Source organism: Periplaneta americana, chromosome 8 (genome assembly GCF_040183065.1).
Source record: "Periplaneta americana isolate PAMFEO1 chromosome 8, P.americana_PAMFEO1_priV1, whole genome shotgun sequence".
In the NCBI taxonomy this organism is placed as follows: domain Eukaryota; kingdom Metazoa; phylum Arthropoda; class Insecta; order Blattodea; family Blattidae; genus Periplaneta; species Periplaneta americana.
The window spans coordinates 187,645,212-187,671,810 of NC_091124.1; the positions used below are offsets into that span (position 1 = coordinate 187,645,212).

Consider the following 26,599-nt stretch of genomic DNA (forward strand, 5'->3'; position numbering starts at 1 on the left):
AGGGTCCCTGTATATATATTTATTTATGGAAGTGCAATCCAGCTTATGAGGCTACAGATTTCCTTACTGAGATAATAAACCTATCCCGTTTTAAAAGTTTCAAAATTAGAGGTTCAATTTTGTGTTGTTGGTTGTCGTGTAAAAGTGAAGTGTGTAAGTTCTCATTTTTCTGCGAGAGTACAACATAATAGTGTTGTTTCATAGAAATGTCGAAACGTGATTGTGTAAATGATCCAAATTTGTTTTGCTATTTATGTGGGTCATATACGTTAGTAAAACAGAGACAGAATATAACAACTTTTGTAAAGAATAGTTACTTTCAATATTTTGACACTAAGTTAGGAGACCAGGACAAATCCTGGTGCCCCCATAAAGTATGTCGTAATTGTGTTGAGTTGAGAAGTTGGAAAAATGGAAAAAGGAAGTCATTGCCCTGTGATTTGGAGGGAACCTGTTATTTTTGTACAGTTAAGGTAGCTGGATATACTGCTAAAAACAAGAAAGATATTCTATATCCTAACATTCCCTCTGCCATTCGGCCCGTACCTCATGGTCCTGATATTCCCGTTCCGCTACCCCCTGAATCAGATACATTGCCATCTGGTTCCAGAAGCACTGAAACTGAATCTCCAGTGGATCATACTTATGAACCAGGCAATACTGGTGATGATAGATGTTTTAATCAAAGTGAGCTTAATGATTTAGTGAGGGATTTAAATTTGCCTAAAGAATCAGCAGAACTATTAGGTTCTGAGTTAAAAGAAAAGAAAGTATTGGCTGAAGGTACATATTTTTCATGGTACTGGCATCGTCAGAAGGAACTTGTCCCTTTTTTTTTTTTTTTTTGCTGAAGAAGAAAATTAAGTGTATTTCCAAGACACCCTTGCCATCTTAAAATTTTATAACATAAACTATAATTCCAAAGAGTGGAGGTTCTTCATAGATTCTTCTCAGAAAAGTCTTAAACGTGTTTTGCTTCATAATGGAAACATTGCGGACTATTGCTGGATATTAAAAAGGGACTGCTCTGAACAACATGCAAGGAGGTCAAAGAGGAGAAAATTTGAAGTGCAATATTGAGGTAAGGTTATGAAAGTGCTTATAATTAATAATTAATATTAATTAATGATAAATTAGTGACAAATAGCAAATTGTGGCCTAGTTTTTCTCACAAAAGTCTTGTTGAAAATAATTTTTATGACGTTTCACAAAGCTATAATTTCATTTCTAGTTATTCATGAATTGTCTGAAAACCTGACGTGATGGGGAAAAATGGAGATTATTTTCGAATTCAGTTCTGAAATGCAGAGTGGTGTAATCATTCTTATAACTTTCAACATGTCTTAATGAATTCCTCACGATTTGTCAATAATTATGCAGCTCATTTATCGTCTTGGATAATCGGAAGTAAGACATTATAAAATTGTAGCTGTACTTTTTTTTATTTATTACAATTACAGTATTCTGTTAAATACAAAGTTCCATTCTTTTACTTTAATTACACATTTCAATCCTCTTCAAAACTGTGAAAAGGAATACTTCAGGAACAGATTGAACATCCCTGTTCCACCCATCACTGGCTGTCCAACCATCAGACGGCTTGTAGGCGACTGCAAGTCATCTCGTTTTCCTGCAAAATGAAAGTATTCATAATTATACAACTAACATTAATATACTGTATGTGGTAAAAACATCAGTACAATACAGTAACCTCTAGTACTGATGATAATCAAGGAAATAATTAATTGTAGAAACTATTAACAGATTATGATGGTTAATAATTGGTAGGCCCACTTTGTACTTCAGATAGAGATACAGCAGAACTCTATTATCCGTGCTAATGAAGGGAGTGACTAAATGGTTAATCCATATCATAAAATTTAAGAGACATGATGAGAACCGATAAGCTAATACAGTGAATTGGATCCGTCTATGCTTATCTACATAACAAATAATAAAGTTTTCGCGCAGGCTTCTGCGGCTGGTGTACATGGTGTGTGGATAAGCTTCGGGGATTCTACAGCCACCAACACCAAAACAACGCGGTGGAAGCCCCGAAGCTTATCCACACACCAAATAATAAAGTTATTTGTCACATTTTATTAGCTTGAACATTTTCGGCTCCAAGGAGCCATCTTCAGAAAATTATGCCTGAGAAAACATATAAATAAGAACGATGAAAGAGTAATGGAACGGAGAAAAATTCTCTCCAGCGCCGGGATTTGAACCCGGGTTTTCAGCTCTACGTGCTGATGCTTTATCCACTAAGCCACACCGGATACAACTCCGATGCCGGTTAGAATCGTCTCAGATTAAGCTCCAACTCTTGGGTTCCCTCTAGTGGCCGCCCTCTGCACTACGTCATAGATGTCTATGAACGCATGACCGAAGTCCACACATGTGCTGAGGTGCACTCGATATGAGTGACTAGTTGGCCAGGATCCGACGGAATAAGCGCCGTCCAGTGTGGCTTAGTGGATAAAGCATCAGCATGTAGAGCTGAAAACCCGGGTTCAAATCCCAGCGCCGGAGAGAATTTTTCTCCGTTCCATTACTCTTTCATCGTATGATGACGCAGAATATCTGCATGGAAATATCATATGTACTTCGGTACATTAAAATAATATATATAAATAAGGGTTGGTACATACGTGTTATGTGATACAATGTGAGCAATAAGCAAGTTATGAGCCTCTGCTATAAACAATTATGAACTCCAAAGTGATTAAAAAGTAGTTAAAATAGGATAAAAGCTTATATAAGCTGTGATCAATAAAATATTAAAATAGAAAATGTTGTTCTGATTATAATTTGCTGAACCATCTCAGACAAAGGCTCCAGTATGTTGTCTTGAATGGAGACAATTCAACTGTAATACGGAATAAAATGTGGACCAAAATAATACATGCATAATAGGAAATTACAAACTAATAACAATGTTGAATCCTATACAAGCTTAATATAATAACATTAATATAATATCTGGTTACAAGCTTCGCGTACCGAATTATGGACGGAACAGTTGCTATTAATCTGAGTAATGTTTAGGAAATGATTTAAGCGGGGTTTAATAAGTTATAAAATAATTATTAATATGTCTAAACAGCGTTATCTTGGGTTATAATAAATGAACAAACTTACAATCGTGTGTGTAGTAACGGTGCTTCCGAAGTCTATGATGGTAGAGAGCCAACTGTTGGGTGCGCTTCGTAACAGGTATTACTAAGCTTAGGTAACAGCTGACGGTGGAAGGGGGGGGGGAGGTTGGTTATAGGCTGACAAGCAGGCACGTGGGTTGTGTATTCAGATTGAAAAGTGGGATACGCAGATTGGGACCTTGTTCATTCAAAAGCGATATGCCTAAATTAGATGCCCAGGCTATAATAATAATAATAATAATAATGATTTATTTTAGCTGGCAGAGTTAAGGCCGTAAGGCCTTCTCTTCCACACAACCAGCAAAAAGTGTATATACATATGCATGAACTTACAAAGAATTCAACAATTTGATTTAGATGAGAGTTACATGTATACAAGAGTTATTTACGAATTAAACAACAAAATACTATGAACTATTAATTAAACACTGAAATAAACTGGGTAGCAGAATTAAACTAAAATACATAGAATGTTAATATATTTCAAATTATGTTAGATAATAGAAAGAGATTATTATGAGACAATTTTGAAAATGCAGCACAATCAGGATGATGTCTAAAGAAAAAAAGCAACAGTGTAGTCAGTAATATTTTAAATCAGTATGATTGGAGTGAAATGCTAATAAGGTTATCTTTTAAGCTGTTCTTAAAGGTGTTTGTTGTCTTGCAGCCCCTAATACTTTGTGACAAGGAATTCCATTGACGCGAGGTGGATATTGTAAAAGATGAGGAATAACAAGATGTTCTATGAAGAGGTATATTTAGCGTGCCACAGATAAGTGATCTGGTATTTACGTCGTGGTTAGAGTATAGATAAGAGAAACGAGACGAAAAGGCTATATGAAAGTCTTCGGCTGCATTGATGTATGTGCTAGGGAGAATAATGTGCAAAGCCTCATTTATATTGGTTAATTCATGGCCTCACTCCATCAGATGGGTGCCGAACTTAGACTTTCTCCTGTTATGCTTAAAGTCGGCAACATGTTCGCTGTACCTTGTTCTAAAGTTTCTACGAGTCTGGCCAATGTATTTATGTGAGCAGTTCTTGCATTACAACATGTATATGCCTCCACTTTGATTTTATCACTGGTGTTGAGCTTATCTGGAATGATGTTACAGTAGAACCTCGATTATCCGTCACCCTATTAATTGATGGATTATCCGACTGACTCTCTCTCTCGCTCTTTTTTTTTTTTTGATGTAGAAAAAATATGAAGTACTGTATGCACATTATATTAGTACGAATTTTTTCTGCAGAGTGTTTTCTTTACAAACCTTTACCCTTATACAGTATGGTCTACTCTTAAAGGGGCCGTACTGTCTAACTTTTATGCAAAATGTTTTCTACAGGTGTCAAAAGAAAACGTGTTGTACTACGAAAAAAGTACAAGTAATTTAATGGTTTGTAAAAAGAGAAACTGTGGTTCATCTCGCATCAGAATAAGAAATAGGAATTACAACTGTGCACGATTTAATGAAAAAATATATATAAAGTGTATAAAGTATGTAAATCTACAACATGAGACCTGTAGGCCTACTATTCCTATCTTTTTACAGACAACAGTCATAAGGAGTTTTGTCGTTGAAAATCAGACTTAAATTCAGTGGCGTAGCATGAAATTTTGAGCAGGGGAAGCTAACTCAAGTTGTCTTTCATGCAATATGAGAAAACGTATTACAAAAATATAGCCTTAAAATAAATAGTAGTCAATGTCAAGTTAGCAGTAGAAGATTGGTTGGAACATCGTAAGTAACACCAATAAGGCATGATCTCAAATGATACGTAGTAAAATATGATTTCACGGTTTACACATATCTCTAACAAATAGACACGTATACGTATAACATTAGCTCACTCCCTGTCATACTTAGAGAAATCACAATATTAGTATCATTACGTAAGTATGCGTCTGTCTTTTGGTTGTGTCCTCCATTGCCAGCAAGGGAGTCGGTCATTTGTTTTCTAAATCACACTTTTGTTCATAAGTCACTCTTGATAATAGAATTGTCTTAAAAAAATTCAAGTAAATTAGTGTCAGGAACTGTTATTTCGCTCATTATTTATTATATCAGCCACAATGCACACTAACACTTCAACTGAACACAATTGACGAAAAGGGATAACTCGGAAACTACTTATTTTCAATGTCAAAGCTAGCTTCTTGCGAGCCTTGCGACCAGGGAGTTTAGTTAGAAAGGGGAGGAAAATCTGCGGGGTGGATTAACAGAAGAAACCAGTCTGCTTGAAAGCTGGTGTGTGAAGGCTTCTTGTTTACTGCTGCATCACAAATCATCCTGAGCTGCCGCATCACAATATTTAACACATAAATATAAATTCTATTAAAATTAATAAATCATTTTCTCCATAAACTGCAGGTTTATTATGAAATTATTATTAACTGGGGAAGCTAAGCTTTTTAGCTTACATTGACGCTATGCCACTGCTTAAATTAGTGAACGTCTTATCTGTTATCTAGAATGTTAAAACAGAAGACCACAGAGGAAATTCCGAAACTGTATTAATCTATGCACTTAATTTATGAAAACCTTATATGGTACGGATTATCCGATTTTTTCGATTAACCGTTCATTCCACCCCCTTCATTACCACGGATAATAGAGATTCTACTGTATTTAATTTGTTATTTGAGCAGAAAGCTATGCCAATGCCATGGTTTTTTTTTAAATTACTGACTTGGTTAGAAACTTTACCGAAATATGTCATACTAACCCATTCTTTTTTTTTTTTTGGTAGTAGGGGGGAAAGAGAGAGGGGAGGATGGAGGGAGAGGGGAGAGGGAGGGCGGGGGAGGGGAAGGGATAGGGTGCGAGGGTGAGAGAGAGTGTGTGTTGGATAATCTGCTGATCAGTTAATAGGGTGACGAATAATCGAGGTTATACTGTAAACATGAGCTAATTACTGTACTTCTGAGCATTGTAACACGTTTCTTTTTCATGTGGTTCTTGAAAATTTATTTCTTGCTCTTGATTAGGTCCGAAGTAAATTTTATGAATAAGAAAACTATGACTTTGTAAAAAAAAACAACAACAATAATAATAATAATAATAATAATAATAATAATAATAATAATAATACACATATACCCAAATCCCTTTAACACTTTTCAGGGAATTAGGAGGGGTGAGGAGTGTCAGGGAAAGATTTAAGGGAAGGAAAGCTAAAGGGGGAAATATTAAAGTGAAGTTTTACATTCTATTCACCATAGAATACGATTTAAAGCAGCAAATATTGCAGGAAAGCGTAAGAACAATGAAATAATGACCCACAGAAATAACTCAGACGTTACATTATTTCACTCCAAAAGTGTAGGAATGTATAGATGAACTGTAATGGGTATTAAAATATTGGCTTGCCTCGTGTCACAGCCCTTCTCAGAAAGTTCACCGACGCCTCAAAAGACATTTGCTGCAGAGGAGACACATTATGTTCCATTTCTTTTCTGCTGAATGGATCATATTTCCCACTGACAGTCATGTAGTCTGCCACCAGAAGTAAGTGTCGTGGATCAACAGTGATGCCATACACTTGGAACACATCTTGGATTTCCTTAAAATAAATATACAATTTAACAACAGAGTATAACAACATTATTTATTTTTTGGAAAAAAAAATACAGAAAAATAAACTAAGCTATTTCAATTTGCGTACCTTAACTATTACTCTTCTAGCTGCTTCTATTCCGAAAGTCTCTGCCATTTTGTGGACATCATTTGTATAGAGTCGGTTGAGATCAAGAAGTTTATGAAATTTATACATTTCCTGAAAATTAAAAACATTATCGTACAAAATCAGTAATCAGTTAGGAAAAACTACGACTTTTTTGCTTGTAATAAATATAACCTCAGTACATTACAATACTCGTATTACGGTACCAATCTGAAATATCTGATAAAATGTTAACAGATGGTTAAGACCGTCAGATCTTCGTACTGGAAACCTGAGCACAAATCCCAGCACCGAGTTCAAGCAGAACTTACGGTAGGTAAAAGCAGTGTTGGGGCAGGTTTTCTCGAAATATTTCTCATCTCCCTGCCAGCATTTCATAATCTCTCGATAAAATTATCATTAATATCAGTGTGAAAAGTAAAATGAAATTAGTATACTATATTACTTTCACGAAACATCAATCCTATACTAAATCTAAATGTTCCATACATATTAAACAGAGTTGCTAATTTGTGTCATTCAGGTTTGCTGTAGTGAACTGTAATCTCACATGTCATTTTTTTGTTAAATATTTACCTATATGACCAGCCTTCCTCTTGCAGGAATACATGTTGAAATGGATGGGCAAATATTAAAAAATTCGATGGCTTTCTTCATATTATCATTTTTTACCATGCTTCATCATCTTCTATGGTTGTCTAGCATCTGAGTGAAGTGAAGATGATAATGCCAGCGAAATGAATCCAAGGTCACCCAGCATTTGCTCTTAATGGGTTGAGGGAAAACTCTGGAAAAAACCTCAATCAGGTAACTTGTTCCAACTGGGATTTGAACCAGGGCCCACTCGTTTTTTCCAGGGTTTTCCCTCAACCCATTAAGAGCAAATGTTGGGTAACCTTGGATCCATTTCGCTGGCATTATCATCTTCACTTCACTCAGATGCTAGATAACCATAGCAGGTGATGAAGTATCATAAAAAAGATAATATGAAGAAAGCCATCGAATTTTTTAATATCTGCCCATCCATTACTCCACAGAGGTGGACATATTGTCTTTCTTATATGCACTTTCAAACAATATGATTCAAAATATTTTACAATAAAATTTCCTCGTAGTGTATAAATAACCATCTCTTATTTACTGACTCTGGTAGAGCTTACAGCAGCATTAAATAAATTTTATTTGGACAGCTCTGTATGAATATGGTGCCTCTCACAATTATTAGAGACACTCAAATTTCGCAACTCGCGAAAATTTAAAAACATTGCAAAATGATGGGACACGCATTTTTAAGTAATTTGTAATATATTTACATGTATTTCAACACATGAAGTACCCGCGATTTTTTTAAAATTTGTCTCTATCAGCGAATTTCTACTTTTACTCGAGAAATTGAATAGCACTAGCAAAAAATCATAAATTAAAGTCATTACTTCCCCACACTATTTCTTCTCCCCCACCCCTACAATCAGCAATTTATTAACAAATCATTCAATCAATCACTCAATCAATCAATCAATCTTCTTAATGTATCCAGCTGTTTGCTGACAACATAAAGTCCAATATAGTCCACTGTAGTCTATTCAGTTGTTGTTTTTCACGAGAAATGAGGGGTATTTTGATCGGTGTTCATTATAGATGCCTGTTGCTAGTAGCCAGAGTTGGGGTGTAGTCAATATATACTGCAGGGCTGTGTCTTCTGCAACTGGTACTGATGATTTTAATTTACTTCTTTTGTGGTTTATGGATGGACAGTACAGAAGAATGTGTTCCAGATATTCATCATGATTATTACACCACAGACAAATGTCAAATCGGTGTAGGTACAATTTTGTAACAATGTGACCTGTTCTGGCTTTTGTTAAAAAAGTTTGAACATGTCTGGGCAAGTTTTTGTAAATTTCCAGGTCATTTGGTTTCTTTTGTACAGACTGTAAAATTTTTCCTTTATCAGAATAGAGCCAATTGTTGATCCATAGGTTTGTAAAATGATACTTTACTGAAGCAAAGGCATTGGATAGAGATATCACTTGAAGAGGTGTTAGTTGCAAATATGTTGCCTGTTATCGACTTTCTCATTTCCAGGTATACCACAGTGACTAGGTATCCATTGAAATGTTATTTCCTTTTGGAGTTCTTTTAGTTTACTTAGTTGTTTCTGAATTGGAATAATTCTATGTGCATATATAGGTTTGCTACATATTTGATTATATTAAATGTAGCCCCCTTGGAGTCTGTAAGTATGCAAATAGATTTTTCAGAAATTTGAGTAACACACTGAAGAGCAGCATCAATAGCTAGCATATTCAGTGTCAAGACTGGAGGAGGATGAAATAACTTTCTTGATATTTTGGAATATAATACCCTGCTCCTGATGTCCCATTATTATTTAGAGATCCATCTGTATAAATTTGAAGGTGATACTTATTTATGTGCTGCAGAGTAGTTCCATGGCATCTAACTTAAGAATGTATGGAGGATCATTTTTGGAATGATTTCCTGGAATTTGTATGCTACTGAGAGGTTTGTATTGGAAGTACCAAAACAAATATGTTGCCGCTATTAACAAAGTATCACGCCAATATAGATAAAATGCCACACTGACCCAAGCAAATTAGCGCTGACCATTCCGTTGGTGATGTAATGACGATATCCGTGAATACCTGAACGTGAGCGCTATTTTCATGATGGTGTAACAAAAACATACGAGAATACCCAAATGTATAAAACTACATCTCGGCTCGCACGCCCATTATCTCCATATCTCCACGCACTCCAGTTCCATTCCAGCAGTATAAGGAGAAGATTGATGTAGTACATTCATTATGCCACCAAAACTCAGTTTAGATGAACGGATCAAACAATTCTCGCAAGATGGAATGAAGAGGTCTGGAGATAATATTATAATGCTGTGCAATAAGCGAGTGCATGGAAAGCTACTATTTCTTTTTCCCCTTGCATACTATTAGAACAGTAAACAATACCTGTTGCCATACTGAGCTCTTTTAATTCAGGTATAGATGATCACAGAACCCAAGAATTTTCCTTTTCACCCAAGAATTTAATTATTTTACTCAAGAATTTATACCTTTGTCTCTCAAGAAATTTGAGGATCCCTAACAATTATGTATGATTAAAGTTTGCATAGAAGATTCAAGATGTAAAATTAAAATCTATCATTATACGAGTATCACCCTCCAATAGTCGTCCTCAGTGGTCTAGTGATTAACATGCTTGCCACTGAACCGAGGTTTGTAGGTTCAAATCCATCTATTGATGTCATAGAGGATGCTAAGTGCTGTGCATGGAGAAACTGTTGCAAGTGTAATGAGTAAATTGCAAAGTTTTGAAAAGAAACCCCGCATATTTAACATTTTACAGCGTGTGCCGAATTCCAAATGGAGATGATGTTGATCCACCCAAGGACATTTCTCCAGGTAAAATTCCTCTCCTAAAATTTGCTCCAGCTACATCATGTGACGTAGAAAGATCTTTCTCTGCATATAAGAACATTCTGAGTGACAAATGTCTTTCAATGACCCCAGAGAACATAGAAGAATACATTATTGTTCACTGTGCTACAAAATTTAATGTATAAACGTGTTTTGAGTGTTGTAACTAACAAAATAATAAGTTTGTATTAAATATGTGATATTACATATTTTTCTCATTTTACATATTTTACAACATATTTCACTGTTTTTCACTACATATTTTGCTAAGTGATACTACATAAAAATCCCAGCTCTATCTACACAGAACAGACAATATGTCTGTCCAGATTTAGAACAGTTGGGATGACAATCCTCTCTCTGTCTTTTTTTTTTTTTTGTGCGCCCTGATCTCTTCTCTAGGGATGTAGTCCAAGACTGCTCTTGGGATTCTTGTCTTGTTCATCTTAGGATGTAATCATTCCATTCTTTCGTGCAGCTCTGTACTCGATTCTGAAGGACAGTTATTGAAAGTCCCCATTTATTTATTTTTTTAATATTCGGGCCAGGAATGCACATACATCTTTCAACTTCTTTTCTGCTGATTGTAGTTGTTTTCAACCTTTAATTCTCAACACCCAGCTATCACAGATGCAATGTAGAACTAGTATAGCTGTGATTTTATAACATTTTAATAGAGTCTGTTTTTGTATTTTCTTAGATACCGTAATGCTTTTATTGTTCCACAGATGAACTGGAATTCTGAGAGTTTATTTCCAAAATTATATACACTCACATATACTGGTTGTTACAATGTTAATCACATCTTCTGATTACCCATCTGCTGTTCCACTGATCCTCCTCCAGATATAGTTCTAGCATAGCACACCTAATACCAGTGGTTCGCAAACTTTTTAAAGGTGCGACCTACTTTTGGGTGAGACATTCTTTTGCGACCCCCATCCCCCCTTTATCATACCAGTAATTAACCCATTTGAAAAATACAAATTCCAGTAAGATCGTGAACAACGATAATTACTCAAAACCAGAGACACACCCAACTTTTAATGTGTCAATACCTGCAAGACGAGAAATTGCAATATGCAAACCTATTTTTTGCACGATCGTGTTACAGCTATTGTTGTTAGGCCTTGAAAGTTAGAATTCTCACACAAAAACTTGTTGCTAGGGAAACCATTCTTCATAACAAAACTATACTGAAATAGACCCATTACAGTGCACTTTTCGTTACTTAGTTGCAATTACAGTGCAGTTTTGTGAAGACTTTGGAATAATAATGCTCTAAATTTTCAATGCAAAATACAAATATATTGTATTTGCAATTTTAAAAATCTGAACGTGCAAAAAGTGCTGAACAACACAGTCTGTGAAGTGCATTACAAAATCTCGGAAACTGAAAAACTCGTGAACTCGCTCTGCTCATTTTTCAGACTTTGCCTCGATTTTGTAAAAAGCACATTCCAAACTTGTATCATAATGTACTATTTCAATTCTTTTCGCTTCTTAGACTGGCCTTCTTTTCTGTTACACTGATAACACTTGAAATAGTAGTTTGCGAAGCCAAGATTTTAGCATAACAGCCAGAGATAAAATCGACGGATTTATAAAGAAACTTGTTTTCTGGTAGACATTACTGGACAAAAAGAACATTTATTCATTCCAGTGCATTAAAGAAAAGAACTCGAGGAAAATTTAGCTATATATCGTATGACACGACAAATTCTTAGTTAGTTTTTGTGGACATACAGCTGACTTTGCACAATTTCAAACAACAGTTCTTTTAATATCTTCCGGAAGAAACTCAAAACAATCATGACAGTGACAGATAGATACTGAATCCGTTTCTGACAGCTGCATTCAACTGGCTGGGGGAAAAAAAAAAAAAAAACTTATTAAAATATGTGCTTACTGATGGAAGGTTAAAAGTATAATTTTTTTATAAATTTGCAAACTCGTATTTATGCACAATAAGTTTCCATTCTATGATTTCCATCAAAACAAAAGTGAGAAATCTCCTTGAAATTGGAAATGATACAATTGGGTGAATATTGAATACAGAGCGAAGACTTGAGAAGCTACTTTCTCAAAAACAGACACATTTACAGCATTAATTATTTTTTACTTTAGCTATACTTAACTACTGAAACTTTTTTAACTCTTAGACTCTGAGGATGGTGTGAAGAAGCATCGAAACAGTTGTAAGCCGCACATGCTTACATAATTAACACGAGTAAGATCGCCATTTAATCAATTATTTATATTCAAGTGTTAAAAGTAGTGTACGAAAGATTCAACATGGATTTTTTAACTTTATTTTTATGTTAATTTTGTTTCTGAATACAACATAAATGTGTTAATAAGGCATTTCTGCTTTATTTTCTAAAACATCTCGCGACCCCCTCAACTCTTTACACGACCCTACAGGGGGTCGTTGGGAAATGTTGCCTTATACCATCCCTCCAAGTTGTTTTTGGTCTCTCTCTCTTGTGCTTTCCTTGAGTTATCCATTCCAGTATGCTTCCTGTAGTTGTTGCTCTTTCATCCCTTTTAGGTGGACATACCATTGTAATTGTTTCATTTTAATGTAGTCCAAAATTGTATCGTCTATATTCATTTTTTGTTCAGAGTAATCCTTAAAAGGACAGTTGGTTGGCTTTCTCATTTTCTTTGCCTTATTATAGACCATTTTGCCGCAAAGCGTTGTCCAGGGTGCATTTTGTGCCATCAACAGGAAGACATGGATAGACAACATCTTGCAAAATGCCTTGCTCTGAAATCCTCCAAGGAAGTCGACCGCTACTGGGAAGCCAGAGCCCAAATGTTTTTAATTACTTAATCCGTAGTTTTGTTCAGCACTTTCTTGTTTTTCGCTCAGTCAGTGATAGTAAATATCATGTACTAGCCATTGGACAAATAAATATTTGTTCTTTCTGTTAGTGGCCAAACTTCTGCTCCGTAAGTAATTATACTCACTTTGGGCTGTTTAGCAGAATATTATTTTATAATGAATAGCAAGCTGGCCTATCGCCTCAACCCCCAACCTGGAGGGCCAAAATTTAAAACAAAATTATGTTTATAATAATTAAAGGATTTCTTTTTTTCCAAGGAATTTAAATTTGCTACTTGTTTCACTATGTCATAATTTATTACTACTAACTAGATAATTGCCACTGAAAACTATTACATTTGTTTTTCAGTTGAGATTTTAAATTTGTATTTCAGTGCTATGAGGCGCATCCATAAAGTAACTTTCCCACTCGGCCCACAGCTAGCAAACCATATGTTGTGCGAAGCGACTGCGTGTACGTGATAGAGTAATGTCCTGGCATGGCGCATGCGCTAGCGGAACTTCCCGAGTGCTCTCAGTAGCTTCGTTGCATTGGTGGAAGATGGACATTCCTATTCCAGCTCCCACTGCATGTTAAGTGCGGTCAGTGATAAAGTTTTGAATGCACAGGGCATAGCACCGATTGAAATTGATCGTCAGCTGTGCCAGGTCTATGGGCCTAACGTCATGAGCAAGCAGATGGTGCGTTGCTCCACAAGGTCGTCTGTGATGATGGTTGGCCTCCCACTGCACTCCTCGTCATGCACATTTTGGCGTCCTGCTGAGAATTGTCTACAGCAGCAACGCACCATCTGCTTGCTCATAGACCTGGCACAGCTGACGATCAATTTCAATCGGCGCTATGCCCTGTGCATTCAAAAACTTTATCACTGGCCGCACTTCACGTGGAGGGGCTGGAATAGGAACGTCCATCTTCAACCAATGCAACGAAGCTACTGAGAGCACTCGGGAAGTTCCGCTAGCACATGCGCCATGCCAGGACATTACTCTATCATGTAAACGCAGTCACTTCGCGCAACATATGGTATGTCAGCTGTGCGAGAGTGGGAAAGTTACTTTATGGACGCGCCTCATATTTTATCAAGTATGTGTAAAATGTGTTGTCTGATGTTGTCAGTATTATTTCATTGCAGAATCTAATATATTATTTAAGTAAGATATATTATTTATTTTTACTTGTATTCCTTTCCTGAAAGAAAACCCTTGAATGAAAAGAGAATCCAATACAAGACTAGTGGTTGTCTCATGTGAAAAAAAAAATGCCACTTAACAAGAACAATGAAAAAGCACTATCACATAAACCTTAAAGCAGGACGGACATCAAGTGGTCTACAAAACAATGCCAGGATGTGAAGGCAATTAAAGAAATAGTAGAAGAAAGTTAACGAAGAATTTACACTATAAAATAATTAAATAGGTAAATAAAACTAGTATCAAGATGTCTAAAATAAATCATATATGAGTAAAAATAATGACCAATTCGAAGAAATTAGTGCCTGTTATAATACGTATGAACCTTTGATGTTACATTTCGAGAAGAATGGATTGATCTCCAGCCTCGTGATGTTAACAATAAGACATCTAAACAACGATAAGGCCTCTTGGAAGCATTTGAATGCACTTTACTGCATAGCTGGAAAGGGGAGAAGTCGGACACATAACAATAATAGTAGTAGTAGTAGTAGTAATAATAATAATAATAATAATAATAATAATAATAATAATAATAATAATAATAATAGTAATAATAATAATAATAATAATAATAATAATAATAATGATTTATTTAACCTGGCAGAGTTAAGGCCAGACGGCCTCCTCTAACACTCAACCAGGAGAAGCACGATTATTAAAGGAAAATACGTCAATTCTATCTTTAACTCAATATGTCATTTGAAAAACACACAAATTTCCTAATTTAAGCATATCTCATAAACATCACTACAATTTTTACAGTACCTGAAAATTTATTCCCTCAGTCTTCAAAGTAAGCCGTTGAGTTTCTTGATTCACATATGTGATTGCACGCTTAATTAGGGGCACTTCCCATATGACGGACTTCTCAGAAACTTCAGTCAACAGGTTTGTTAAATCAATTCTTTTGTATTTCACTGGTAACTGCAAAGAATAAATTCATTACAATTGGCTGAAATAAAATTTACATTATTATCTAAGAATTACATATGAACAGCTGAGTGGAAAAAACTTGCAAGCACCAAATTTGAAGTTTTACAGGAACATAAAAAACACTTCATGCGTTTTTTCAACAACCTCCTAGATTCTACTGCCTATACTGCAGGTTGTACTTCCATTTTCAAGCAACAGAGTTCGCTACAGTATAAAACAGAGTACGTGAAACTTGTTTCTATTAAATACTGTATTAGGAAAAAAAGTCGCAATGTTTTTCCATTCTGGTATTCATATAGAAAATTTTCAAACAATTTTTCTGTTACATTTTTTTATATGATAGATAATTCTTTATTTTAAAGTCCCTTTTCAAAAACAGATATTATTCAGAGATGTCAGAATAATGACAATAGCAATATTAATTGAATAAAACAAATGTAATACTTACAGCAAACTTCACTTTACACCAGAGTTCCTCTTCAGAGTCATAATCATAGTCAGTCACACTAGATATTGAGTAGACTACTGCCTTTCGTCTGGCCTCATATTCAGCTGATATTTTGGCCTCTCTCTCTCTAAACTTGAGCAAAGAGACATGAAATGCTATTTTCATATTGCTTGTAAAGATATATTGTAATTTGTTTTTTAATAGTCTTTCTTATATAATCTATTGTTTATGTTTAAAGAATGAAAGTGTCACATGCAAATATAAAACACTAATTTCTAAGAAAACAATAAACATACGAAAAAATACATGCATCAAAACCAAGTTATAATGTAATGTAATGTAATGTAATATATATTAACATTAATGAATGTCTTGCTCTGATGGTATTTTACATTTAAATAACTAAAATGCTCTCTCAATTAATATCACTCAATAAAAGAATTGTATTCCAATGGATACCATCCCATTGTGGAATCCTGGGAAACGAGAATGTGGATGCTTTAGCAAAGAAGGGCAGCACTGCTACTTACAGACCTGTTACTAAATCTACGTATTACTCTGTGAAAAGATTTATTAAATCTACATACTTAGACTTCAACAAACAAAATTTGATAACACAATCCCAAGGGAAAAAATGGAACTCTCTTCATCATAATCCACAGTTAATTCCCGATTTACCACGTAAATCGTCTGTAGCTGCATTTAGATTGGCAACAGGCCATGATTGTTTGGCCAAACACCTGCATAGAATTAGGAATATATCAGTCCCCTAATTGCCCATTGTGCAACTCAAACCAAGAAATCGATTCGGAACACCTCAAAATCTGTGCTTCAGTGGCTGACCATGATAATATCTTTGAAAAATATTGGAGTGCAAGAGGTCAAATGACTTTATTGTCAAACGCCTGGCATTAGAAAACAACAACAACATTTAAATTTTTAATATAAAAACACAAAGAATTTCTTTTTTGTCCAATGGCAGGGCCATATCTGCATTAATTATTGTTCTGCAAAAATGCAAAGGAATGAATTACAAAATTAACTTTTATTTCATTGCTGTGTATACTAGAAGAATCAAAGGAGCCTGCAGCACAATAATTAACTTCCATTTCAGTTTCATGTGGCGGTGCGAAAATTATGAAAATATTCAACAAGAAAAAATTATGGGCATAAATGGGTTAACATGTCGTTATTTGTCCTGACTTTACAAGTGTGCTCATAGATGTCGCTAGTGCCGAAAAGCATAGACCACTTAGCTCATCAGAGACTATCCAGAGTGGTGGGTCCACATTGGTGAATTGTTGGGATGTCACCAGATTCAAATCCAATGCTTTTCTATCTCTAGGGACATTTGAAATCCATAGTCTGTGCAACTCCTGTACCTAATGCTAAATACATTTGAACAAATAAGAAACACTCCAGATGTTTTCAAAACATGGAATGCAGGATGAGGCCACTTTGAGCAATTTTCGTAATAAGTATTTTTTAAACAAGTTGCTTAATAGTATCACTTTTATTGTGAGTTTGTTAGCATTAAGTCTGAAATTAAGCATTTTCAGGACTATGTTTATATGAAAGTTTTTCAATGTTTTGTTGTTAGGAATATAATCATCATCATCAATAACTTCAAGGTTTAGGCCGATAGCCTGTTCCGCCTCCAGAATTTTATCCATCAAACTGGTCTCTCCAACGTCTCTTTGGTCTTCCCACTCGTCTTCTTCGTGTAGGTCTATAACACCATGTTCTGAAAGGTATCCTGTCGTTGGGCATTCTTGTTATATGGTCGTACAATTATTTCTATATTTTTCAATTATAGTTATTACACTCTCGATATTCAGTTCTCGACGTATATCTTCGTTTCTCTTATGGTCCTGCAGTCTAAATCCTGCTAGTGGCCTTAAGAGTCTCAATTCTTCTCTGTTGGGCTCTAGTCAGAATCCACGTTTCTGAACCACATAACAATGTCGGAATTGCCAGTGTCTTGTAAAATTTGAGTACAGTTTTTCTGTCGACTTTATTTATGAGTGTACGTTTAATTGTACCAATAAGTCTTAAAAATTTATTTAACTTGTTTTCTACGTCTGTGGAGGATATGTAAGAGAGATCGCATCCAAGGTAAGTAAAAGAATTTACTTGTTCAATCATCTTATCCTCTATTACAATTTTAGTTCTTATTGTATTATTTCCGCAGAAGCCAAATACTTTAGTTTTCCTGTGTGATATTTTTAGATTGTAGTTATTAGCAACAATTCTTAACAGATGGACTGCTCTCTGTAGATTGTCTTCAGAATCAGCCAACACCAACTGGTTGTCTGCGAAAAGTAAGTAATCTAAAATTATATTATCTATAAAATAATGTGTTTTTAAATTGTTTTGCCATTCTCTTACGGCTTCGTCTAGGTACAAATTAAAAAGAGTAGGTGATAAGGGACACCTTTGTCTGACCCCTTGGTTAACTTCTCGCAAGTTGGTGGTAATCTTGTTGATATTCATTTTGATTTTTGTATTTTTGTACATACTTTGTATCACCCTTATTAGATGCTCAGGAATTCCTTTCTTTTTTAATATCATCCACAATTTTGTTCTGCTAATCATATCAAAATTGTGGATGATATTAAAAAAGAAAGGAATTCCTGAGCATCTATATAATATAATATGTCCCCAAAATATTTGACACCAATTTGCATACACTCTGTATAATATCGTGCAGTATAACATAGATGTGACAGCCTATGAGGGCAAAGGCCTGCCAGCCAAATGCTGGCTGCCTCAGCAGAGGTGAATGTGTACAGATACGGAATTAAAAACTGGGCCGAGTCTTGGTAGCTGTCCTCCTCTATGTAGACAACAAGCTTCGCAACACTGTCCACAAGTAGCATACATTTAGGCGCTCTTGTTTACTGCACATCTGCAACTTGGTAAAATTAGATGGCCCAAATTTTATTTCTGGATCTATACAACTTTCAGCTGTTTTTTATTTGCTCTGGAAGTCTTGTTTTGGACCTCGCAGAGTGAGGGTGACTGTTGAGTATTGGTGGAATGGTGATAATTATGAGGGAAAATGGGGGGAACCCCCTTGCACCTGCTTTGTCCACCACAAATTTCTTTACGTCTCAGATGGGATCGTAATCGGGTTGCTACAGTGGAAGACACAAGGCCACAACATGTTTGGTTTAATTTAATATATTAAAGTTATATGCATAACAAGAGGATTATTATCACAAAGATTTTGATTCTCATATGTTCTATTTCTTATTTTTCTAGGAAGTATACTAGTATTATAAGACTCAACTGTTCAAACCTTGATATCTTGTAGTGCAGTGGTTCCCAACCTTTTCCAACGATGTATCACTATTTTCAATTTAGGATATTAGCTCTACCACCAACCAAATTTATTATGGGAAAATGTCATGTATTGTTCTCAGCGTCATAATTTCATTTCCTATGCTACTATACCAATAATTGCTTTATTTAGGCATGTTTAATTAAGAAACAGCCCCTCTTCGAACTTAATCAATGGAATGCTCTATAAAATACACAGAAAAATGCATATAGGTCTAGCCCTACTTGTTACATAATGGTAAATGATTAAATACTAAAAAATTACATCATAAACACGTAGTATCCCTGCTGATGCTAACTAAAATAAACAAACACAGTTTCAGTGTGAAGGTCGTGCTTGTTAGCAGAACAGAACTTCTTATGCCAGGTTTCAATTGAGTTAATTTCAGTCTTAAATCAGGTTCAACATTCAACTTATTCCTGTACTTACTTTTAAAATAAATTAGAGGAAAAAAACCACATTCACAAAAGTACGCAGTTGTGAACACCATAAAAAGTTTTACAGCCTTTTCTGAGATGATAGAATATTAATTTCCTGTTGCCAACCAAATAAGGATTCTGGCAAGGTGTCGTCAACAGAAAATGGGTCACTGAAGTCACATATTATTGAAATCATTTAACTTAACTGTTCATTGTTTGAAACTTTGAAAGCAGGTATATATTTTTATATTTTATGATAATTCAAATATTTATTTCACACTGTGTTGAAGTGTCACCCAGCAGTGACTCATATATCACCAGTGGTCGAGAACTCGAGTTACCAGATATCTGCTACAGAACAGGGCATATCAAAAGTCCGGTAACACTTTCAATATTTTATTACACAAAAACTACAAATGATAGCACTTTCAAACACATGTCAGTTTGAAGTCAAACTCTCAAATACTACTGCATAGTTGCATAATTTACCGACAGTTGGCGTTAGTTACAACAATGGCGAATACTGGCGCTGAGCGAGCTTTCTGCGTGTTACAATTTAATACAAACAAGAGTGCTACCGATGTGCAACGAAAATTCCGGACCAAGTATGGAAAAGAAGCACCAAATAGGAAGGTAATTTACCATTGGTATCGTAAATTTGAAACCACGGGTTGCTTGTGTCTGCAAAAGAGGAGTGGCTGTCCCAGGGTGAGTGAAGCGAGCGTTGAGCAAGTCAGAGAAGCTTTCGTAAGGAGCCCAAGGAAATCAGTGCATAGAGCGTCCTGTGAGCTTCAACTTCCTTCAATGACTGTGTGGAGGCTGGCTATGAAAGCATACACACTGCAGCTTCTGCATATGCTAAATGAGGATGACAAACGCAAGCGCTACGAGTTTTCTTGCCAGCTACAACAACAGGCAGCAGATGACGACTTATTCAGCTGCTTAATTTTCAGCGATGAAGCGACATTCCATACAAGTTGGAAAATTAACAAGCACAACTGTCGTGTTTGGGGTACACAGAATCATTGAACATGAGCGTGATTCACCAAAGGTGTATGTTTTCTGCACGTTGTCACAACGAAAACTGTACGGACCTTTCTTCTTCATCGAGGCTACTGTGACTGGACATTCATATCTGGACATGTTGGAGCAATGGTTGGTGCCTCAACTTAGACAAGATCTCGATGACGATTTTATCTTTCAGCAAGCTGGAGCTCCGCCACATTTCCACAACGCAGTTCGTGCTTACCTGAATACGGAGATGTCTGATCGTTGGATAGGACGTGCTGGAGTAAGGGACAGATGTTTCATGACATGGCCACCAAGGTCACCCGATATGACTGCATGTGACTTTTTTTCTATGGGGGTACCTAAAGGACCGTGTGTTTGTACTGCCTTTGCCAAGTGATTTAGAGGAACTAAAAACCAGAATTCGAGAAGCTGCTGCCACGGTCACAGAGGATATGTTGAAAAGGGTGTGGGAAGAGTTTGATTATCGTTTGGACATCTGCCGAGTCACTTGTGGTTCACACATTGAATCTCTGTAAGGTGTAAACAGAACTTTGAGAGTTTGACTTTAAACTGTGTTTGTACCGCCTTTGCCAAGTGATTTAGAGGAACTAAAAACCAGAATTCGAGAAGCTGCTGCCACGGTCACAGAGGATATGTTGAAAAGGGTATGGGAAGAGTTTGATTATCGTTTGGACATCTGCCGAGTCACTTGTGGTTCACACATTGAATCTCTGTAAGGTGTAAACAGAACTTTGAGAGTTTGACTTTAAACTGTGTTTGTACTGCCTTTGCCAAGTGATTTAGAGGAACTAAAAACCAGAATTCGAGAAGCTGCTGCCACGGTCACAGAGGATATGTTGAAAAGGGTATGGGAAGAGTTTGATTATCGTTTGGACATCTGCCGAGTCACTTGTGGTTCACACATTGAATCTCTGTAAGGTGTAAACAGAACTTTGAGAGTTTGACTTTAAACTGTGTTTGTACCGCCTTTGCCATGTGATTTAGAGGAACTAAAAACCAGAATTCGAGAAGCTGCTGCCACGGTCACAGAGGATATGTTGAAAAGGGTATTGGAAGAGTTTCATTATCGTTTGGACATCTGCCGAGGCACTCGTGGTTCACACATTGAATCTCTGTAAGGTGTAAACAGAACTTTGAGAGTTTGACTTTAAATTACGTGTGTTTGAAAGTGCTATCATTAGTAGTTTTTGTGTAATAAAATATTGAAAGTGTTACCGGACTTTTGATATGCCCTGTATATTTGAATCATGTAATTTTATTTTATCATTCAGCAACATTCATTTTATGTGTCCATGTTCATATACAATCTAGTTTTAAATATTTTAATATGTAATCAACATGTATAATGTTTCCACACGAAGTATTCATATTCTTGTATTGTTAGGTGTTCTGAAGATGGCAGCTTATGCCGAAAATGTTTATAACTGTAAATGTTGTAATATTTTGCTAATTATAGTATTGTGATTTTGACGGACATACCTGTACAATTATTCTGTACTTCTGCTTGATACAATATTCACACATTTCAAGATTTAATGTAAAATGCTTTGAGATAACATGAAATCTCAATTACCGATATTCTCAGCTACAGAGCAAAATAATTTGAAGTATGTACAACATAAGCACAAAATGAAAACTGCTTCTATATGCAGAAAACCTCAGTTATGGAGCTTGCACTGAGCATAGACATAAATACCCACATATGTATATGGAAATTAATTATACTTACTGCATCGGAGAACAATTCATGATCTTCTTGTTCATTATCACTTCCATGTTCCCATTCATTTGAATATTCTCTCTTTATCTTAATTTCATCTTCATTTTCATCATTTTCAGCCTCTTCATTTTCAACTGTAAAATAGTTGTGGAACTACGTATTATGTATATTATTATGATATGATATAACATGATATATGATACGATATGGTTTATTCTCACATTAATTTCTCTGGTCCTGCTGGCCCTTTGCATTTCTGTATTTGGGCCAGATCTCCGGTTGGGAGCTGGAAGAAGCCTTAATATATTGCAATGGAATGCGGGTGGCCTAAGTTAGATGAAGAAAACAGAATTGTCGAAAATATTAAATTATGAAAAACTCGACTCTTTTGTATAGTAGAGGCTAATATATTATCAGAAATTAATATAAAACACTATGAGATAAAAGATTACACAATTAATATGCTTCCAAAATCTAGACAAGTGGCCAGTGGGATATTTGTTGAAACACACAAAAAATTACCTCTAAATTAATATTGTAAAGAATATCTAAGAAAAAGATAAAAGTGAAATAGTTAAAATAGATGTTTGGAAACATAACAACCATATAAAGGTGTTCTGTGTATATAACCCCCGCAGAAGAAATTACAGAAAGAATCACTCGATATCCATAACAAGACTGTCTTATTAGGAGACTTTAATACCAATTTTGATACTGTAGAATATAATGACTGGAATGATACTGGTAAAATTATCAAAGATTTGATTAGTTTCAACACTATTGATTTTAATTTATTGTCGTGGCAGGCCGAACATTCTAGTTGTGTCTGGCCGCATCTCGGGAGAAGGAAGGCGTGGGAAAGTGGAACACGCGACACAGAACATTCCAGAAAATCGTGATAAATAAATAAAACCGCGGGTGCCGACGGAAGCCAGTGTGTGTGAATCAGTAGCGAGAGGGGAGTCAGCCTTGGCAGCGAGTGAGGTGGACCTGAGTTCGAGTTAGTCTTCGGAGCAGTTAGTCAGTAGTAGAGAGAGTCAGCCTTGGCCAGCGAGTGAGGTGGACCTGAGTTTGAGTTAGTCTTCGGAGCAGTTAAGTCAGTAGCAGAGAGAGCCAGTCTTGGCCAGCGAGTGAGGTGGACCTGAGTTCGAGTTAGTCTTCGGAGCAGTTAGTCAGTAGTGAGAGAGAGCCAGCCTTGGCCAGCGAGTGAGGTGGACCTGAGTTCGAGTTAGTCTTCGGAGCAGTTAGTCAGTAGTAGAGAGAGCCAGTGTTGGCCAGCGAGTGAGGTGGACCTGAGTTCGAGTTAGTCTTCGGAGCAGTTAGTCAGTAGTAGAGAGAGCCAGTCTTGGCCAGCGAGTGAGGTGGACCTGAGTTCGAGTTAGTCTTCAGAGCAGTTAGTCAGTAGTAGAGAGAGTTAGCCTTGGCCAGCGAGTGAAGTGGACCTGAGTTCGAGTTAGTCTTCGGAGCAGTTAGTCAGTAGTAGAGAGAGTCACCCTTGGGCAGTGAGTGAGGTGGACCTGAGTTCGAGTTAGTCTTCGGAGCAGTTAGTCAGTAGTGAGAGAGAGCCAGCCTTGGCCAGCGAGTGAGGTGGACCTGAGTTTGAGTTAGTCTTCGGAGCAGTTAGTCAGTAGTGAGAGAGAGTCACCCTTGGGCAGCGAGTGAGGTGGACCTGAGTTCGAGTTAGTCTTCGGAGCAGTTAGTCAGTAGTAGAGAGAGTCACCCTTGGGCAGTGAGTGAGGTGGACCTGAGTTCGAGTTAGTCTTCGGAGCAGTTAGTCAGTAGTGAGAGAGAGCCAGCCTTGGCCAGCGAGTGAGGTGGACCTGAGTTTGAGTTAGTCTTCGGAGCAGTTAGTCAGTAGTAGAGAGAGTCACCCTTGGGCAGTGAGTGAGGTGGACCTGAGTTCGAGTTAGTCTTCGGAGCAGTTAGTCAGTAGTGAGAGAGAGCCAGCCTTGGCCAGCGAGTGAGGTGGACCTGAGTTTGAGTTAGTCTTCGGAGCAGTTAGTCAGTAGTAGAGAGAGTCACCCTTGGGCAGTGAGTGAGGTGGACCTGAGTTCGAGTTAGTCTTCGGAGCAGTTAGTCAGTAGTGAGAGAGAGTCACCCTTGGGCAGCGAGTGAGGTGGGGATGTTCAAGACCAGTATTGAATACAACTTATAAAACATATATAAAACCACAAATTCTTTATGAACGTGAAAACTAACTTACAGCATCAACAAAAACATTGACAAATTAGAAGTGACATAAGATAATGCTATGATATTAATTACTGGTGCAGTTAAATCTACCTCAGTAACAGCAATGCAAATAATAACAAAGCACTATCCCATAAAAGAGAAGATACATAAAAGATCACTGTTGCAACATGAAAGAATGGTAAGGTTACCACATGACACATACTCGACAAGCTACCAATTCAGGTTCAGAAAATTGAAAACGCGAAATGGGTTTGTAGAGGCAATCCAGAAACTTATACTTATATTTAATTTTAATTTAAAACCAGAAAAGTCCCTATTACATAAATCACCATTACAATGTGACAGTATAAATTATAATACAAATTTATTAAGGATTTGAAGAAGAAGAAGAAGAAGAAGAAGAAGAAGAAGAAGAAGAAGAAGAAGAAGAAGAAGAATCGTCTACACTTTAATAAATAAAACAAGTTGCTCTTGAAACTATAAATACATTCCAGATGGCTGCAAATATCTAAATGATGAACCAGCCGAGGCTGGGATATATTCCAAATTATTCAATTTTTATTTGTCTACAGGGAGTCCTTCTACTCACTTTGATGAGAAATTGCAGAAATCAACAGGGCATTAACACAACTTATTTATCAAATTAATATGTTCAAAAATGCTGTTATATTTAGCGGCTCAATGTCTGCAATCCAAGTCATAGCTTCAATCAATATTCCTATAAATTCCAAAATCGCAGAAATTCAATCATTCATACACATACAGGCAAAACAAAATAAAACCTGTATCTGCAATGGATTCCTGCCCATTGTGGTATTATGGGCAATGAGATTGCAGATTGTTTGGCAAAGAAAGGAACTAAAATATTACAAGTATCCTTGAAAAAGATATCTTATCACTAGAGCTAGGATTCGTATGTAGTAATAGCCAATATTTTTAGTCGGTATAGTTTATAAACAAGAAAGCCATGCCCCCCACTCCACATACTTGCCATTCTTGTCATTCAGTACTTCCATTAGTTAGCGCTAAGGGTCTTTAATCCTCTTACAAAACAGGGGGGGTTTAAAAGCTGCCAGTCTTGTCAACCAGGTTTAAAACCTTCTTAACAGGCATCACATTGACTCAACAATACTCGGCGTTGTTCTTAACTCATAGTACATATAAATCCTAGCTCACTTATCACAGTGTCAAATTCTTCATAAACACAATTTCAAAACAAAATTCTAAAGAAATTTCAAGAAAACAGTAATAATAAATCTTGTTCAGTATTGCTTACTGAGAAAGAACATTTATACCTGATTCTCCTCAACATGATGCAGTAGCAAAATTTCGAATGCTAACTGGCCATGACTGTTAAGCAGCACATCTGTTTAAAATTGGAATTTTTGTTCACCGAAATGCATCCTGTGTAACCTAGAAGACTCTTAGATGAATCAAGAACATTTACGAAAATGTCCAGTTTTGGCATCAAATCTTTTGGATTCGGACTCTAAATTATTCTGGGAAGCTAGAAGGCGAATGGAGAACTTCCAAGTGCCTGGGCAACAGATACCACCACTACCACCACCACCACCACCACCACCACCACCATCATCGGGTTCGATCCCGGCCCAGGTCGATGGCATTTAAGTGTGCTTAAATGCGACAGGCTCATGTCACTAGATTTAGCGGCATGTAAAAGAACTCCTGCGGGACATTATTCCGGCACACCGGCGATGCTGATATAACCTGGGCAGTTGCGAGCATCGTTAAATAAAACATAATTTAATTTAACTCAAAACAAACAGATTATTTAGTGCAGATAGAAGATATTTCTTTGGAGCTATTCTGAAGAACTGTTGAGTCTTTCTTTGTAAGTTAATTAATTTTCTCGTTACTCTGTCTCCTGTAATGTGATGGAATGCATTGCAAAGGCCCTCTAGTTGTTTTATGGCTTTGATGACAAAGAAGCTCCACTGTGGCTATTTGTAAGCAAGTAGAAAAAGTCATTATCAGTAACAATACTTGCTATTTATTTTGAACACTTCAACTCATTTAGACTCACTACAGTTTCTCAATAATACAGCAAAATGTCTGTATGTTTCGCACTTCTGTTTCCTTCTGAAGTCCTGGCAAAATTCCTATACTTTCTATGTTAATTTAGTTCGGTTATACATTTTTGTTTGTGTCTT

At 36.3% G+C, this 26,599-nt stretch overlaps 1 protein-coding gene across 11 annotated transcripts in view; it reads right to left on the minus strand.

Annotated features, from left to right (window-relative positions):
- Positions 1–1,423: 1,423 nt before the first annotated feature.
- LOC138705289 (DNA-directed RNA polymerase I subunit RPA1-like) overlaps positions 1,424–26,599 on the minus strand; it is a 191,616-nt gene continuing 166,440 nt past the window's right edge. For 10 of the 11 annotated variants that reach the window (XM_069834147.1, XM_069834140.1, XM_069834137.1 and 7 more), the window contains 6 exons: positions 22,245–22,369; positions 15,722–15,853; positions 15,106–15,264; positions 6,829–6,939; positions 6,534–6,726; positions 1,424–1,630 (listed from right to left, as the gene is read on the minus strand). In XM_069834147.1, the coding sequence (XP_069690248.1) occupies positions 1,518–1,630; positions 6,534–6,726; positions 6,829–6,939; positions 15,106–15,264; positions 15,722–15,853; positions 22,245–22,369 (833 nt within the window). In that variant the 3' untranslated portion in view covers positions 1,424–1,517. Of the gene's footprint in view, positions 1,631–6,533; positions 6,727–6,828; positions 6,940–15,105; positions 15,265–15,721; positions 15,854–22,244; positions 22,370–26,599 lie in introns of those variants that run through there. The other variant, XM_069834148.1, reaches the window with a different exon arrangement.